This window comes from Urocampus carinirostris, chromosome 9 (assembly GCF_059441175.1).
Source record: "Urocampus carinirostris isolate Australia breed hairy pipefish chromosome 9, RoL_Ucar_1.0, whole genome shotgun sequence".
In the NCBI taxonomy this organism is placed as follows: domain Eukaryota; kingdom Metazoa; phylum Chordata; class Actinopteri; order Syngnathiformes; family Syngnathidae; genus Urocampus; species Urocampus carinirostris.
The window spans coordinates 39,624,397-39,637,895 of record NC_142357.1 but is presented as its reverse complement, the minus strand read 5'-3'; the positions used below and the strand labels follow the sequence as shown (position 1 = coordinate 39,637,895).

General features: G+C 42.0%; 1 protein-coding gene across 1 annotated transcript in view; it reads left to right on the top strand.

The window, feature by feature from the left end:
• mid2 (midline 2) overlaps window positions 1–13,499 on the top strand; it is a 125,766-nt gene that overhangs the window by 104,067 nt on the left and 8,200 nt on the right. Inside the window, exons 9-10 of the mRNA XM_088344259.1 lie at window positions 1–99; window positions 6,052–6,213. The exon at window positions 1–99 is cut by the window's left edge and continues 45 nt beyond it. Of these exons, the coding sequence (XP_088200385.1) occupies window positions 1–99; window positions 6,052–6,213 (261 nt within the window). The remainder of the gene's footprint in view (window positions 100–6,051; window positions 6,214–13,499) is intronic.

Sequence of the window (13,499 nt, the reverse complement as noted above, 5' to 3'; positions counted from 1 at the left end):
ACGACACCATCACGGTCCACTGGACGTCCGAGGACGAGTTCAGCGTGGCTTCCTACGAGTTGCAGTACACCATCTTCACCGGACACGCCCACTTCATCAGTCAGTTCTCACCCATGCGTCCTGTTTCTTTGCTCGACTCTCGATCGCGAAAAGTCTCTACTCTAAAACCCGGCCTTAAAACTGTATCCCGACCCAACCCACGGGTGCAAAAGACCGGCCCGAACCCGACGCGAGAACTCGATCTGAGGGACCGAGTCCAAAGTATAACTGAAGCTGCACTTTGGAGTACGTTACTCGAGTCAAACTACTGTTTTGTCGGACTTGAGTAAAAGTATGTGCACACAGTGCGGATCATCCATCCCGAACAGACATCATCGACACGAAATCTCGGTCATAACCAGAGTTCCCTCTAAGCTGCGCGCGTGCGCAATTGCCCATTGCTCGCACATTCTGAGCGCACAAGAAAATCGAGCCAGTGCACAAAAATCAGGGCTCAAAATGACTAATTAAGAAGCGACTTAAGTCAAAGTTACAGTGCATGAAGGTAAAAATACACGGGTTCCCCTGACGTTGTGTCCTAAATGCGGTATTTTGAAGTCGAGTCGAAGTAGAACGAAGTTGAGTAAAGTTAGTAGAGCTTGTCGAGAACCGGCTTCTTCGACTCGGCTCACTAAAAGGAACCGGCTCTTTCGGGTCCTAAACGGCTCTTCGGGTTGTTGTTGCTTCTTTAATCCCAGCATCACCAAATATTATGTAAAATGATGCACAAAATGACTTAAAGGAAGGGGGGAATAGAACAAAAAAGAAAAAAAATACCAAAATGAAAAAGTAGTGAAAAGCTGAGAAAAAAAGTAACAAGAAGAAGAGAAAAAAAGAAGGAAAAATTTAGAAAAAAACTGAAAAAAAGAAGAAAGAAATGTAGGAAGCCTGAATGGAGACTGCTTTTCGACCTAAGGATTTCTTCTTGGCTCTTGGATCATGGGTAAACCGGGTTCTTCCGAGCAAAAACATAGGGGGACATTAAATCTGAATGATATGAGGGAGCAAGTCCATGCATGATTTTGTATACTACAGAACCTTCAAATCACATCTTAAGCTAACAGGGAGCCAATGCAGGTTAGCTAAAATCGGGGTCATGTGATCAAACTTTCTTGTCTTGGTTAAAAGCCTGGCTGCAGCATTTTGTTCCAGCTGCTGGCTCTTGATGAGGAAATTACAGTCATGGAGATGGGAACTCACAAAGGCACCTATTCCAATCTTAGCATAAGACTGGGACAGCATGGGCCAAATCTTGCCAAGATGGAATAAAACTGTTTTATTCTTAATCTTGACATCTTTGATATTATATTGTATTTATAACCGGGGTCTCAGAGTCAATTGAGTTGGGGGCCTTAATGCAGGGGCCTCAATATCATCTCAGGGGCAGTAATTGGCCCCCGGCTCTGAGTTCAAGACTCCTGATCTATATTATATATCCGATAGGTCCAGGTGGATGTCGCTCTACTGAACTTGCAAGGAAAACGGGGCGGGACTGTACCAAACCCTCAGATAAGAAATTCCAACCTGTTCTAAAAGCCCTCTCTATTCTGAGTCCTTTCTTTTTATCAATGATTTCCTTGGTAACAGGAAGCAGACGAGACATAAAGAGGTGCGGGTATCAAAGAACAGCAACCTTATTGGATGAGAAAAATATAGAATAGATTAGAATAGAATATGCCTTTATTGTAGGGCAGCACGGCGACACAGTGGTTAGCGCATGTGTGGCACAGTTCATGTCTTGGGAACCTCCTGCGTGGGTTCAAATCCAGCTCCAGACTTCCTGTGCGGAGTTTGTATGTTCTCCCCGTGCTTGCGTGGGTTTCCTCCGGGCACTCCGGTTTCCTCCCACGTTCCAAAAACATGCATTTCAGGTGAATTGGCCGGTCCAAATTGTCCCTAGGTGTGAATGAGCGAGTGAGTTGTCTGTCCCTGTGTGCTCTGCGATTGGCTGGCAACCAGTTCAGGGTGTCCCCTGCCCACTGCCTGATGATTTGCTGGGATGGGCTCCAGCACCCCCGCGACCCTACTGAGGATAAGCGGTGTAGCTAATGAGATGAGATGCCTTTATTGTCATTGTTACAACATGGGATATATTGTAACAACGAAATTGGGCGACTCCAGTTCCACATTTTACAGTGAGGATAATGAAACAAAGAGATAAAGGAACAAAGAACGTGTTTTAACTGTCTTTGTTGTCTTTGTTGTAAATAGGCTCTGCTTCCTCCGGAGGTGGGGTGATGAGGGGGGTGAGGGACAAACAGAAATGGTGGATCGAACTGGATGTTTGATCAGTTTACAAATAACGAGAAACAAAGAGGAATAATAGTCCAAATGAAAAACTGGCAGCCTATGCAATCTCTTGTCACTGAAATAAGCAGAATGAACTCGTCAAGAGACTGGAACAGTCTTTGTTCTCATTGATGAAAACTCCGTTTACCGGTAGATGAGACAAAACGTCTGGTAATTGTAAGGTTTTAACATTTATCAAACTGAAATCTGACTCCTAATTCCTTACAGTTGGAGCATATTAATTTATTAACCGAATCCAAGAGTTGAACACATGTTTCTTCCTTGCCATATTACAATCGTGTGTGTAGAAAGAGAGCAAGCAGCAGGGGCTTCCTGGTTGCCCACTTTTGTGACACATGGCGATCAAATGTCCAGCCCCATGACCAAGCCTCTGGCTGATTGGTCCGCGCCGTGTTGATGCAATCATCCCAACCGTCCTTCGAAGCATCGGGAGAAGGTGATAGGTCATCGCCCTTGGCCCCAGGCGAGTTGATTAAATCATTGTTACCTGCACAGACTGAAAACAAAGAAAACGTTCTAAAGCACAGGCGTTTTAAAATGTTCCACTCAAGGCTGAGGATCAAACTGAGGATAAGTATTTGGAGTATAAGTGGAATAAAACAACCTATAAATATTATACAGTGGGCCCTCGCTACTCTCCACTTCGACGTTTGCGGCTTCAGAGCTTTGCGGTCTGTAATAGTAAAAAGAAAAAAAAAACGTTTTTTTTTCTTTTTCGCAGATTTTCACTTTTTGCGGGTGGTTTTGATCCCCATTAACTGGGTTTAAAAAATAATGATTAAAAATAACAAATAAATATATATTTATATATATATATATATATATATATATATATATATATATATATATATATAGAAATATATTTATTTATTTTTTTTCTTTTTGGAAGGGGCGTCGCTACTTCGCAGATTTTCACTTTTTGCGGGTGGTTTTGATCCCCATTAACCGGGTCTAAAAAATAATGATTAAAAAGAAGAAGATTTTATTTTATTTTATTTATTTATTTATTTTTTTTAATTATTTTTTTTGAAGAGGCGTAGCTACTTCGCAGATTTTCACTTTTTGCGGGTGGTTTTGATCCCCATTAACCGGGTTTAAAAAATAATGATTAAAAATAACAAATAAATATATATTTATATATATATATATATATATATATATATATATATTTTATTTTTATTTTTTTTTTTTGGAAGGGGCGTCGCTACTTCGCAGATTTTCACTTTTTGCGGGTGGTTTTGATCCCCATTAACCGGGTCTAAAAAATAATGATTAAAAAGAAGAAGATTTTATTTTATTTTATTTTATTTATTTATTTATTTTTTTTTATTTTTTTTTTTGAAGAGGCGTAGCTACTTCGCAGATTTTCACTTTTTGCGGGTGGTTTTGATCCCCATTAACCGGGTTGAAAAAATAATGATTAAAAATGAAAAATAAATATGTATATTTATATATATATATATATATATATATATATATATATATATATTTTTTTTTTTTTTTTTTTTGGGAAGGTGCACCGCTACTTCGCGGATTTTCACCTATCGCGGGTGGTTTTGGTCCCCATTAACCGCGATAGCCGAGGTCCCACTGTATAACTTCAGAATATGACAAAAAGAAACCAAAGATGTAAAAGAAAAAAAGAGAAATGGGCAATATCCGCAAGGTAGTGAGTGCTCTTAGACCTGAATTGGAATTAAATCAGAACAAAATAGTCGAACAGTAACATATTTTCCCCCCAAAATTAAACAAATAGCCAAAGTTCTATTGGTCCGATTTGTTCCTTTCGAATCCCCGAGCGGGTTCTGTTCTGTGCAGCGATTTTAAGAGCGTCCCTATTTGCGTCTTTCTATTTACGAGGCGACTCGCTCGGCTCTTATTTATGGGCGAAGGTTGTTGCCACCAGCTCAATAATTGATTGGCCCCGAGGGTTTCCAGTCCAGATTGCTCCCGATGAGTGCTGCGAGGGGACAGTTTTACCGAAAGGGTTTCTTTTTTTGCGCTCGTGAACCCTTCTGCCACTTTGAGAGGTACAAAATGCTGCAGACAGGCTTTTAACTAAGACAAGAAAGTTTAGTCACATGACCCCGATTTTAGCTAACCTGCATTGGCTCCCAGTCAGCTTAAGATGTGATTTGAAGGTTCTGTTGGTAGTATACCAAATCATGCATGGACTTGCTCACTCAGATTGAATTTCCCCCTATGTTCCGGTCCGGAGCCTTCGCTCTGAAAACGCCGGTCTACTAGAGATCCCAATAGCCAAGAAGAAATCCCCAAGTTCGAGAGCGTTCTCCATCGGGGCCCCGGTGCTGCGGAACACTCTGCCCTCTGAGATTCTATCTGCAACCTCATTGGAAATGTTTAAATCTAAGCTTAAAACACATTCTGTTATGAGTTATCTTTCATGTTGATGACGTCTGCGTATTATATTTCATCGGTTCAGAATTTAATTCGGTGGTTATCGATTCGGCCAGCAGTTGGTGCTCACAGTTTCCCATCCGAATTGAGATACAGTGGAACCTCGGTTCTCGACCATAATCGGTTCCAGAACCCTGTTTGAAAACCGATTTGTTCGATCACCGAAATCATATTTCCCATTTAAAATAATGTAAATCGTTTTAATCCGTTCCAACACCTTGAATGTTTAACGTAAACATGAAGCTAACCCAGGCTAATTGCACGTTCGCGTTATCGTAATCTTCCGTACGAAAGATTACGATAACATGAACGTGTAAAAATTTAAAAAAAGGCTAAAGAAAAGAATTATGAATAGGATTTCTTACCTTTGTGGTGGTCACCAGAGATATATGTAGAATAAAAACATTTAAAAATGGTTCCAAAAAATATTCATTCAAAATACCCTTATATTTTATGGCATTTATCAAGGAAGCACTACTCAAAACATTTTTTTTTTTTTAGCTTCAGCGTATCGATTTTCAGTTCATTGAAACCGATAATGATTGATTAGTCCAGAAAGAAAATGATAGTAACACATGAATAAATAACGCATGTTTTTGATTTGAACAAACTATGTTTTATTTACGTGAGAAGGAAAATCAAATCAAAAGAAAGAACAAAGGACATTGCTGACTAGAGAAACTCGCATTTCTTATTAAGAAAGGAGAAACCCTGTGGGAAAAAGATATTGTTCCTTAGTTGAGAAATGTACCTGACCGACACGTATTAAGCTTCACAGCTACCCTAAACCAGACATATTGTCTGTTTTGTGCACAATGTTGGGAATTAATATCAAAATGTCCCGTTTACTCCATCGAAAACGTCCGTGTCGTGGAGTCTCCCGGAAGCCCTCTTCTGAAGTCCTTTAGCTTTTTTTCTTGGCCCACATCTCCCTGCAAGATGGTGTGCTGGCTCCTTCCATGGGCGTGCCAAGGAAGCCCAACGTGGGGCTTCTCAAAACAACGCCGAGCGTTTTTTACGTCGTCGGCGCCTTGTTCTCAAAACAACGCCTTCCGTCCTCCGTCAGAGTCTTGTTATCAACGGAACTAGACAAAATGTTTTGCATTTGGAAGAGCCTGACCTGTCATTGAAATCTTCATTGCATTATGAGTCAATCGTATAAAATCCTTTATAGTCAAATGTATAAAATCCTTGGGTCACATCTCGTGATGGAGGGCGTCACAAACAAAAACGACCTGACCGGTGTGCATATCGCCATGACCGATTTTTTTCCCTGATCTTCAGGTTTGTACAACTCGGCGGACAGCTGGATGATCGTGCCCAACATCAAGCAGAACCATTACACGGTTCACGGCCTGCAGAGCGGAACCCGTTACGTCTTCTTCGTTAAGGCCATCAACCAGGCCGGGAGCCGGGATAGCGAACCCGCTCGACTCAAGACCAACAGTCAGTACCGTTTTTTTTCTTTAGTCCGAGGATCGACCGATATGGGGTTTTTCGGATTGAGACAAGGCTGATAACCGATATTTGGAGCCAATATTCATTTGCTGTAAAAAGCTTTAAAAAAATGGCGTAAAAATTATTTTATTCGTGTAAAAGGAAAATAATTTGTTATAAAATCCATTTTTACTCTAATTTGAGCATATCATGACAAAGGACACGTCTCGTCTCTGCGCTGTCGTCCATAATTTGCATCCCCATGTTTTATTGTCTCTCAGAGTTGCTGTTGTTGTGATTTAGCAGTGGACCCAAACGCAGAAAGCATTCAGCATTGCAAAGATGGCATTTAATGGCAAGATTGTCAATAACAAACAGTCATTAGGTTTATAACAGCCCATTGACATCAAACAATATTAGATCTTTGATGGGAACAGCTCAAAATGGCACAAAGTATGTGCTAACAGCAAGATAGCAACTTTATTTTCATCATTAAAGTCAACAACAACCAAAACGTTTTTTTAATCAGTGCTGGATTTCTTCCTATGAAAAGTACTGGAAAAATAGAAAATTGGCCTGGAAAGTGCATGAAAAGTGCTTGAATCAGGCCTTGAATAAGGTGTACCAAACTTGGAGGTAATCAAAAACAAAAAACAATATTTGAGGTTTTGGCTTGATTCCTAACCAGTTCTCTATTTTTCTTGTGATTTCTATACGTCTCCTACAAGCCACGTGAACTCCTCTTTCCACGATGCTTTTAATGTACGTTTACGTTTTGTAGCGTCATCAATTTTGTTAGCTTCTTTTGGATCTTTCTTCTGGGGCTGAGGTTTCGGCTTGATTCCTAACCACTTCTCTATTTTTCTTGTGATTTCTATACGTCACCTACAAGCCACGTGAACTCCTCTTTCCACGATGCTTTTCATCTACGTTTACGTTTTGTAGCGTCATCAATTTTGTTTGCTTCTTTTGAATCTTTCTTCTAGGGCTGAGGTTTTGGCTTGACTCCTAACCACTTCTCTATTTTTCTTGTGATTTCTAAACGTCTGCTACAAGCCACGTGAACTCCTCTTTCCACGATGCTTTTAATGTACGTTTACGTTTTGTAGCGTCATCAATTTTTGTAGCTTCTTTTGAATCTTTCTTCTGGGGCTGAGGTTTCGGCTTGACTCCTAACCACTTCTCAATTTTCTTGTGTTTTCTATGTGTCTCCTACAAGCCATGTGAACTCCTCTTTCCACGATGCTTTTCATGTACGTTTACGTTTTGTAGCGTCATCAATTTTGTTAGCTTCTTTTGAATCTTTCGTCTAGGGCTGAGGTTTCGGCTTGACTTCTAACAACTTCTCAAGGAACGCCCCCTCGCCTCGAATGTCTGAAATGGTCAAAATATCCCCCAATGTTTCCACGTCATTAGGGCTTTGTTTTCCAAATATTGCCTGCGTCTGCGTCAGAGTTCCGTTATCAAAATTCCGCAGCCAAAACACTCAGTGAATATCTTTGGCAATAAATGTAATTTGTATTTGATCGTACAAAATCCCTTATAGTCAAATGTATAAAATCCTTCAACGGGAAGTGGGGTAACGAGGCAACAGTATCCAAAACACCAGAGGCAACCATCGTGATCCAAGAGGCAGGCGAGGGGTCGGTGGTCCAGTAAACCAAAACAGTGAAGGCCACATTCCAAGAATTCATAAGGCGGTACTCGTGATTCGGGAGGGTAGGCAAGAGTTTGCTACACTGAAATTAAAAGCCTAAAACAAGAGTTCTTGGGACGTGACATGGAAGACAACAAACTAGCAGGGAAACAAAGGGGGCAGAATACAAATAAAGTTAATAGAAGAAACGAGACCAATCAAGATAACAGTCTAGCAAGGAACCAAAGGGGAACAACTACCGATAAATGGAAGGGAATAATCAAGACAAAGAATAGCAATGGACTAAAGGGGACAAAATAATAATAAAGGGAAGCAATTAAGCAAGGCAACAAACCCGCATGGAATCAAAGGGGAAGCAGAACATATAAAAAGAATAGAAACAACTAAGACAGCAACCTAGCAAGGAACTAAAGGAGAAGATGTACGAATTAAGCAAAGAAACTTATCAAGACAAAGAATAGCAAGGAACCAAAGGGGACAGAGTACTAACAAAGGGAAGAAACCAATCAAGACAAGTCCTAACAGCTGTGAGGAGGTAATTAGCACCCGTAGGTAGGTGACCAAACAAGGTATGGTTAAACGAAAGAGAGCGAGAACATACAGAGAAGTAAACCTCAGAACGCAAAATGGTTCCACAAAAAGTGGCTGAGCGAAGCTTAAACGGAGCGGAGACGGCGACGCTTCCTCTGGGCGTCCGTCAGCCGCCTCCGCCGGATTAAGCTTAATCTCTCTTGAAGTGAAACATGAAACGGGGGAAAGAAAATGTCGTGCTTAAGGGCCACTTCGCAGTTTTCGGACTCTTCTTGAAACAGCAAAAAGACAAACAAACAAAAAGTTGCGGCACATCTGAAATTATTCCATGTTTTTGGAGTAGAATTTTGAAACGAAGAAGAATATTGTAATCACCAATGAGTTAGATAGATAGGGAAATAGGGAAATTCACACTTCCAGCAGTATCCTTTTGTTGTTTATCAACTGATTAACTGGATAGCTTCGGGGTGCTGTGTTGTAGTTTAGCAACAGCGGAGTGGATGACGTCACACGCTAGGCCAAAAGTTCGACGTCCCTGAAGAAGGTGGAAATCTTTGTGCCCAGGGTTACACCGCCTCGTGTTCACGTAGATAGCGAGTCCGCCTCCTCTCTGCTTCCCGCAGGCTTTTGTGTTTGTCTGCCCTAGCAGCGCTGAAGCCGGGTAGCTCCACGTTAGCGTCCGGGATGCTAGACGTGAGCCACGTTTCCGTAAAACACAGCGAACTGCACTCCCTGTACGGTGTGATGTTTTTCACCAGCACAGCCAGTTGGTCGGTCTTATTTATTTCTTGTACTTTGTACGGCAAAAACGTACAGGTTGACAGGTATGACATTTGCCGATTCTTTAACAATTGAAACGCTAACAAGTGCTGCCAGAAAGCCAGCAGAATGTCATTCGATTGTACGTCAGGTTTTGGAGATGTTTGCAAACGATACGGATGCCGGAGTTGGGATTGACGCTTGCGGGGAACATGGGTAATCACTCCTTTCTCCTGAGGGACGTGTTCCAAAAAAAGGACCTGCGCTCGTCGCAAAGTACAAACACTTCTTGATTTAATTATTCATAAAAGAAAAGCAGCCTGCCACTAAAGTCTATCTTTACGGGCTCTCGAACGCTTAATCTGTATTAAAACAACCCCGGCGTCTTTAATGATTTGCATCTTCCGGAATGGACTCGCCCGGCGCCTCGTCAATTTCCGGAGGTGAAAGATTTACGGGTAGTTCTCCTATAAATGTTTAAAGTGGCAAATGCAAATTGGGCGTCCGTGTTTCATTTTAACGGGGAAAGTCGTCTTTTGTCTTCTCTAGTTGTCCTTGGTGCGTGTCAACGGGGCTCGTATGACCACCTCAACAGTTAATGCCGACTTGTTTCCCTTTAATATGTGTGAGGGTTGTTGCTTTATTTATTTCATCATCAGGGTTGGGTAGGGTTACTTTAACTGGATTACTTTCAATTACTTTTGGATTACTCCAATACCAAATATGCTAATAAAAGACAAAAGAAACTAAATATGAATCAAATGACTACCGTATTTTCCGCACTATAGGTCGCACCGGGTTATAGGGCGCACCCCCAAAAAATAGTTTTTGGTCCTATATCTTCCATAGATAAGGCGCACCGGATTATAAGGCGCTACAATGGGAACGTCGACAAAACAGTCAGATGGTTCAGTCCAACTGATTACCCCCTTAACATTCCCAAAGCTTGCAAAGAAGCAAATACGTGTCATAGACACGTGCGGATGCGGTGTCCGTACGATGTCACTCAAATGCATCATTTCAAATATAATTCGGAAGGTTAAAGTCTTGGGAGTCAAGAAATGCCAACCATTCCTTAATTTCTATTTTCTTTTTCGCTCGCAACTTTACTGTGCATATGACAATAAACACTTGGAATTGAGTTGAATTCACTCAACTCATCACAGCAACATCAAGATCGTTCTAAAACAAGATACCGGGAAAATATAAAGCCGCATAGCTCACCTAAGTTCTCACGTTCAATAATGATACGCAACCGTGGTCTTCTTACAACCGTGAGTGAAGTAAATCCAGGAGAGTAAAATATTTACAAATACAGACAAAACATGTTTCTTTATGGCGTAGTTTAGCAAGCTTGCTATTCAGTCATCTTTTTCGGCCAATTGCAGGGTTTGTTTTGGCCCTCTAGCCAATCCGAGGCTCCGAATAACTTCAGCCAATAGCGATCGATTTGACTGATGATTAACACATCTTTTTCGGCCAATTGCAGGGTTTGTTTCGACCCTCTAGCCAATCCGAGGCTCCGAATAACTTTAGCCAATAGCGATCGATTCAAATGATGATTGACACATTGATTAGCCAATGAAACGCCGGTATATAAATCCCAGCATACACCGCCGACTACTCCACGTTCGGGGGAAAATCGAGTCGGCGGCTGTTGCGTAAGTTGCGAGACCTTGCCATTTAATATTGAGCCATATATAAGGCTCACTGTATTATAAGGCGCATGATCAGCTTTTGAAAAAAATGAAGACCTTTAGGTGCGCCTTATAGTGCGTAAAATACGGTACATTTTGTGCAGGCTTGGGGAGTAACGGAATACATGGAACGGCAAAAATGATGTCGGAAAGCTGTTTGGATTTATTTTCAATTTGTGTCTGTCGCATTTGATGTTAGTTTTGCCAGAGATCAAAGCCAGGAGAGAAAGCTTACCATATGTTGTGAGTCATAATTTTATTCATATTTAGTTTCTTTTGTCTTTTATTAGCATATTTGGTATTGGAGTCATCCAAAAGTAATTGAAAGTAATCCAGTTAAAGTAACCTTACCCAACCCTGTTAATCATTGGTATTTATGATTAGTGCGAAGTGAATACCAACCCAACATGAGTCCAACTGTTGATTCAAGTTTCTCCTTTCAAGTTTTCCGAATCCAAATAAAGAAAACGTGATTCTAATACGAGTGCATTTCCAGCAAAGTTACCCCCGTCGTTTTCGGTGTCGCCACCTGCTGGCAAAGAGAGAAGTCGAGGCATGTTCGTTTGTGACACCCCTAACCGCTCGACCTTCCTGTCTAATGGGCCTCGAGTCCCAATCCAAGACGAAAGTAAATTGAATGCTTATTTATTCATTTTTTGCAATCAAAAAAACAGTTGAGACGATAGCTTGAAGCCTTACCTGGTACCTTGTCTAATTTGATAACCATCTGAAAAACATGATATTTTACACATTTTTCTAAGGTTTGTTGGAATTAATTACCAAAATGTACCGTTTACCAAATTGTTCGAATTAGTTATCTGACTGCATTAACTGCATTTATGCGCGCTCGTTTCTTGAGGGAAAAGATGAACAGGAAGCCGACATGTCCACACGGGGGAAGATTTAATTTCATTAACAATTTAACTAAGTGTACTCCATCGAAAACGGTCGAATTGGTGACGTTGGAGTCTCTGGGAAGCCTTTTTCTCAAGTCCTTTAGATTTCTCTTATTGGCCATCTTCTCCCCGCATAATGGCGTGCCGACTCCTCCCATGGGCGTGCCAAGAAAGCCCCCACCCCCGGGCTTCACCACTTGACTGATTTCAGTGACTGGTGACATGGTACGGACACTTATTTTTTGGTCAAAAGTCGGGGGGCCCAGAGGCGGGCCCGTCGGAACGTTAAGGGATTCATCACAAGATGTCTCTAAGGGTTGTACAGACACCATCTGATCCGAAACCTTCATGAGGGTATTGTGGAATAAAAGTAGAAACATCTGGAAGGTGCGTAACTGACAGGACTTGGCTGGGTCAGGGCGACTCCAACTATTTGCTTAACTGATAAGAATTTGGACTCCAACTATTTGCTTAACTGATAAGTGGCGGCAGTAGCTCAGGAGGTAGAGCGCTCGTCTTGGGATCAAGGGATCCCAGTTCGAATCCCAGCTCGTCCGTGTTACATGTCGAAGTGTCCTTGGGTAAGACACTGAACCCCTAATACCCCCAATAAGCAGGTTAGCGCCTTACATGCCTGCAAGGCCGCTATTGGGAAATGTGGAGCACATTGTAAAGCGCTTTGGGAAGTCATTGACTTGAAAAGCGCTATATAAATGCAGATCATTTCATAAGAATTTGGCTGGGTCAGGGCAACTCAAATCGAGCTTCACACACTTCATCGCTGACCGAACACAGTATAAATGCCACTGTCGCCCGGACAACCCTGTAAAAACACGACTGAATGTTTGGATGAAATAAACAACGTGTCCCCTCTCATTTCAACTCCCTCTGCTCTGTTGCATATGTTTTGGGGCGGGGGCCGATATACGTCCTGCTCCGAAACGGGCAAGGACTAGCTCAAAAAGCTCAGCATGAGGAGGATGAATAGACAGTACACAGACATCCTCAACATGAAATGTAGGTCATCACAAAATGTCCGCTTGACAGCTTCCAAATTCAACAGCATTTATTATTTATAGAACAGAAGTCTGTTTTAAGCACTTCTACTGAGGTTGCAGATGCAACCTACGAATTTCTTCTTGGCTCTTGGTACCACTAGTAGACCAGCTTGTACTACGCACCGATTTCTTGCGAAAAGCTTGAGATGTTTTCCGTGACTGATTGTTCGCTCGCAACACGGTAACGCTCGATCGAACTGGGTGGTAGTTGACTCGGTGAGGCTTTCAGGTCACCTTATGATCGTAGATCCGAGTTTTCAGGCGCAGCATCTATGTATTAAGTATAGCCTTGTGTGACCTTTTACCACCGTGCCTTGTAGCGCTCCATTTAAGCCGCGATGCACCGCCATGGCGTGAGAAAAGCTTGTAATGGATCTGCAGGAAAGGACAGAAACTTGCTCTTTGTGAGTGTCTGAAGACGTCAGCCTCCTACATCTTCTGCTCCACTGACGTCCATACTCAGGGTTGTCCAACTCGGGTTGGCGGGGCCACACGCCGGAAAAAACATTCTCACAGGGGTCGGACTATGATATAGAGAGAGAGAGAGAGAGAGAGAGAGAGAGAGAGAGAGAGAGAGAGAGAGAGAGAGAGAGAGAGAGAGAGAGAGAGAGAGAGAGAGAGAGAGGTTTCATGTGGGGTTTCATGTGGGCTTTTACTCCCCCGGTTGGGGTTAAATAGCCTCATGGCATGAGGAAGA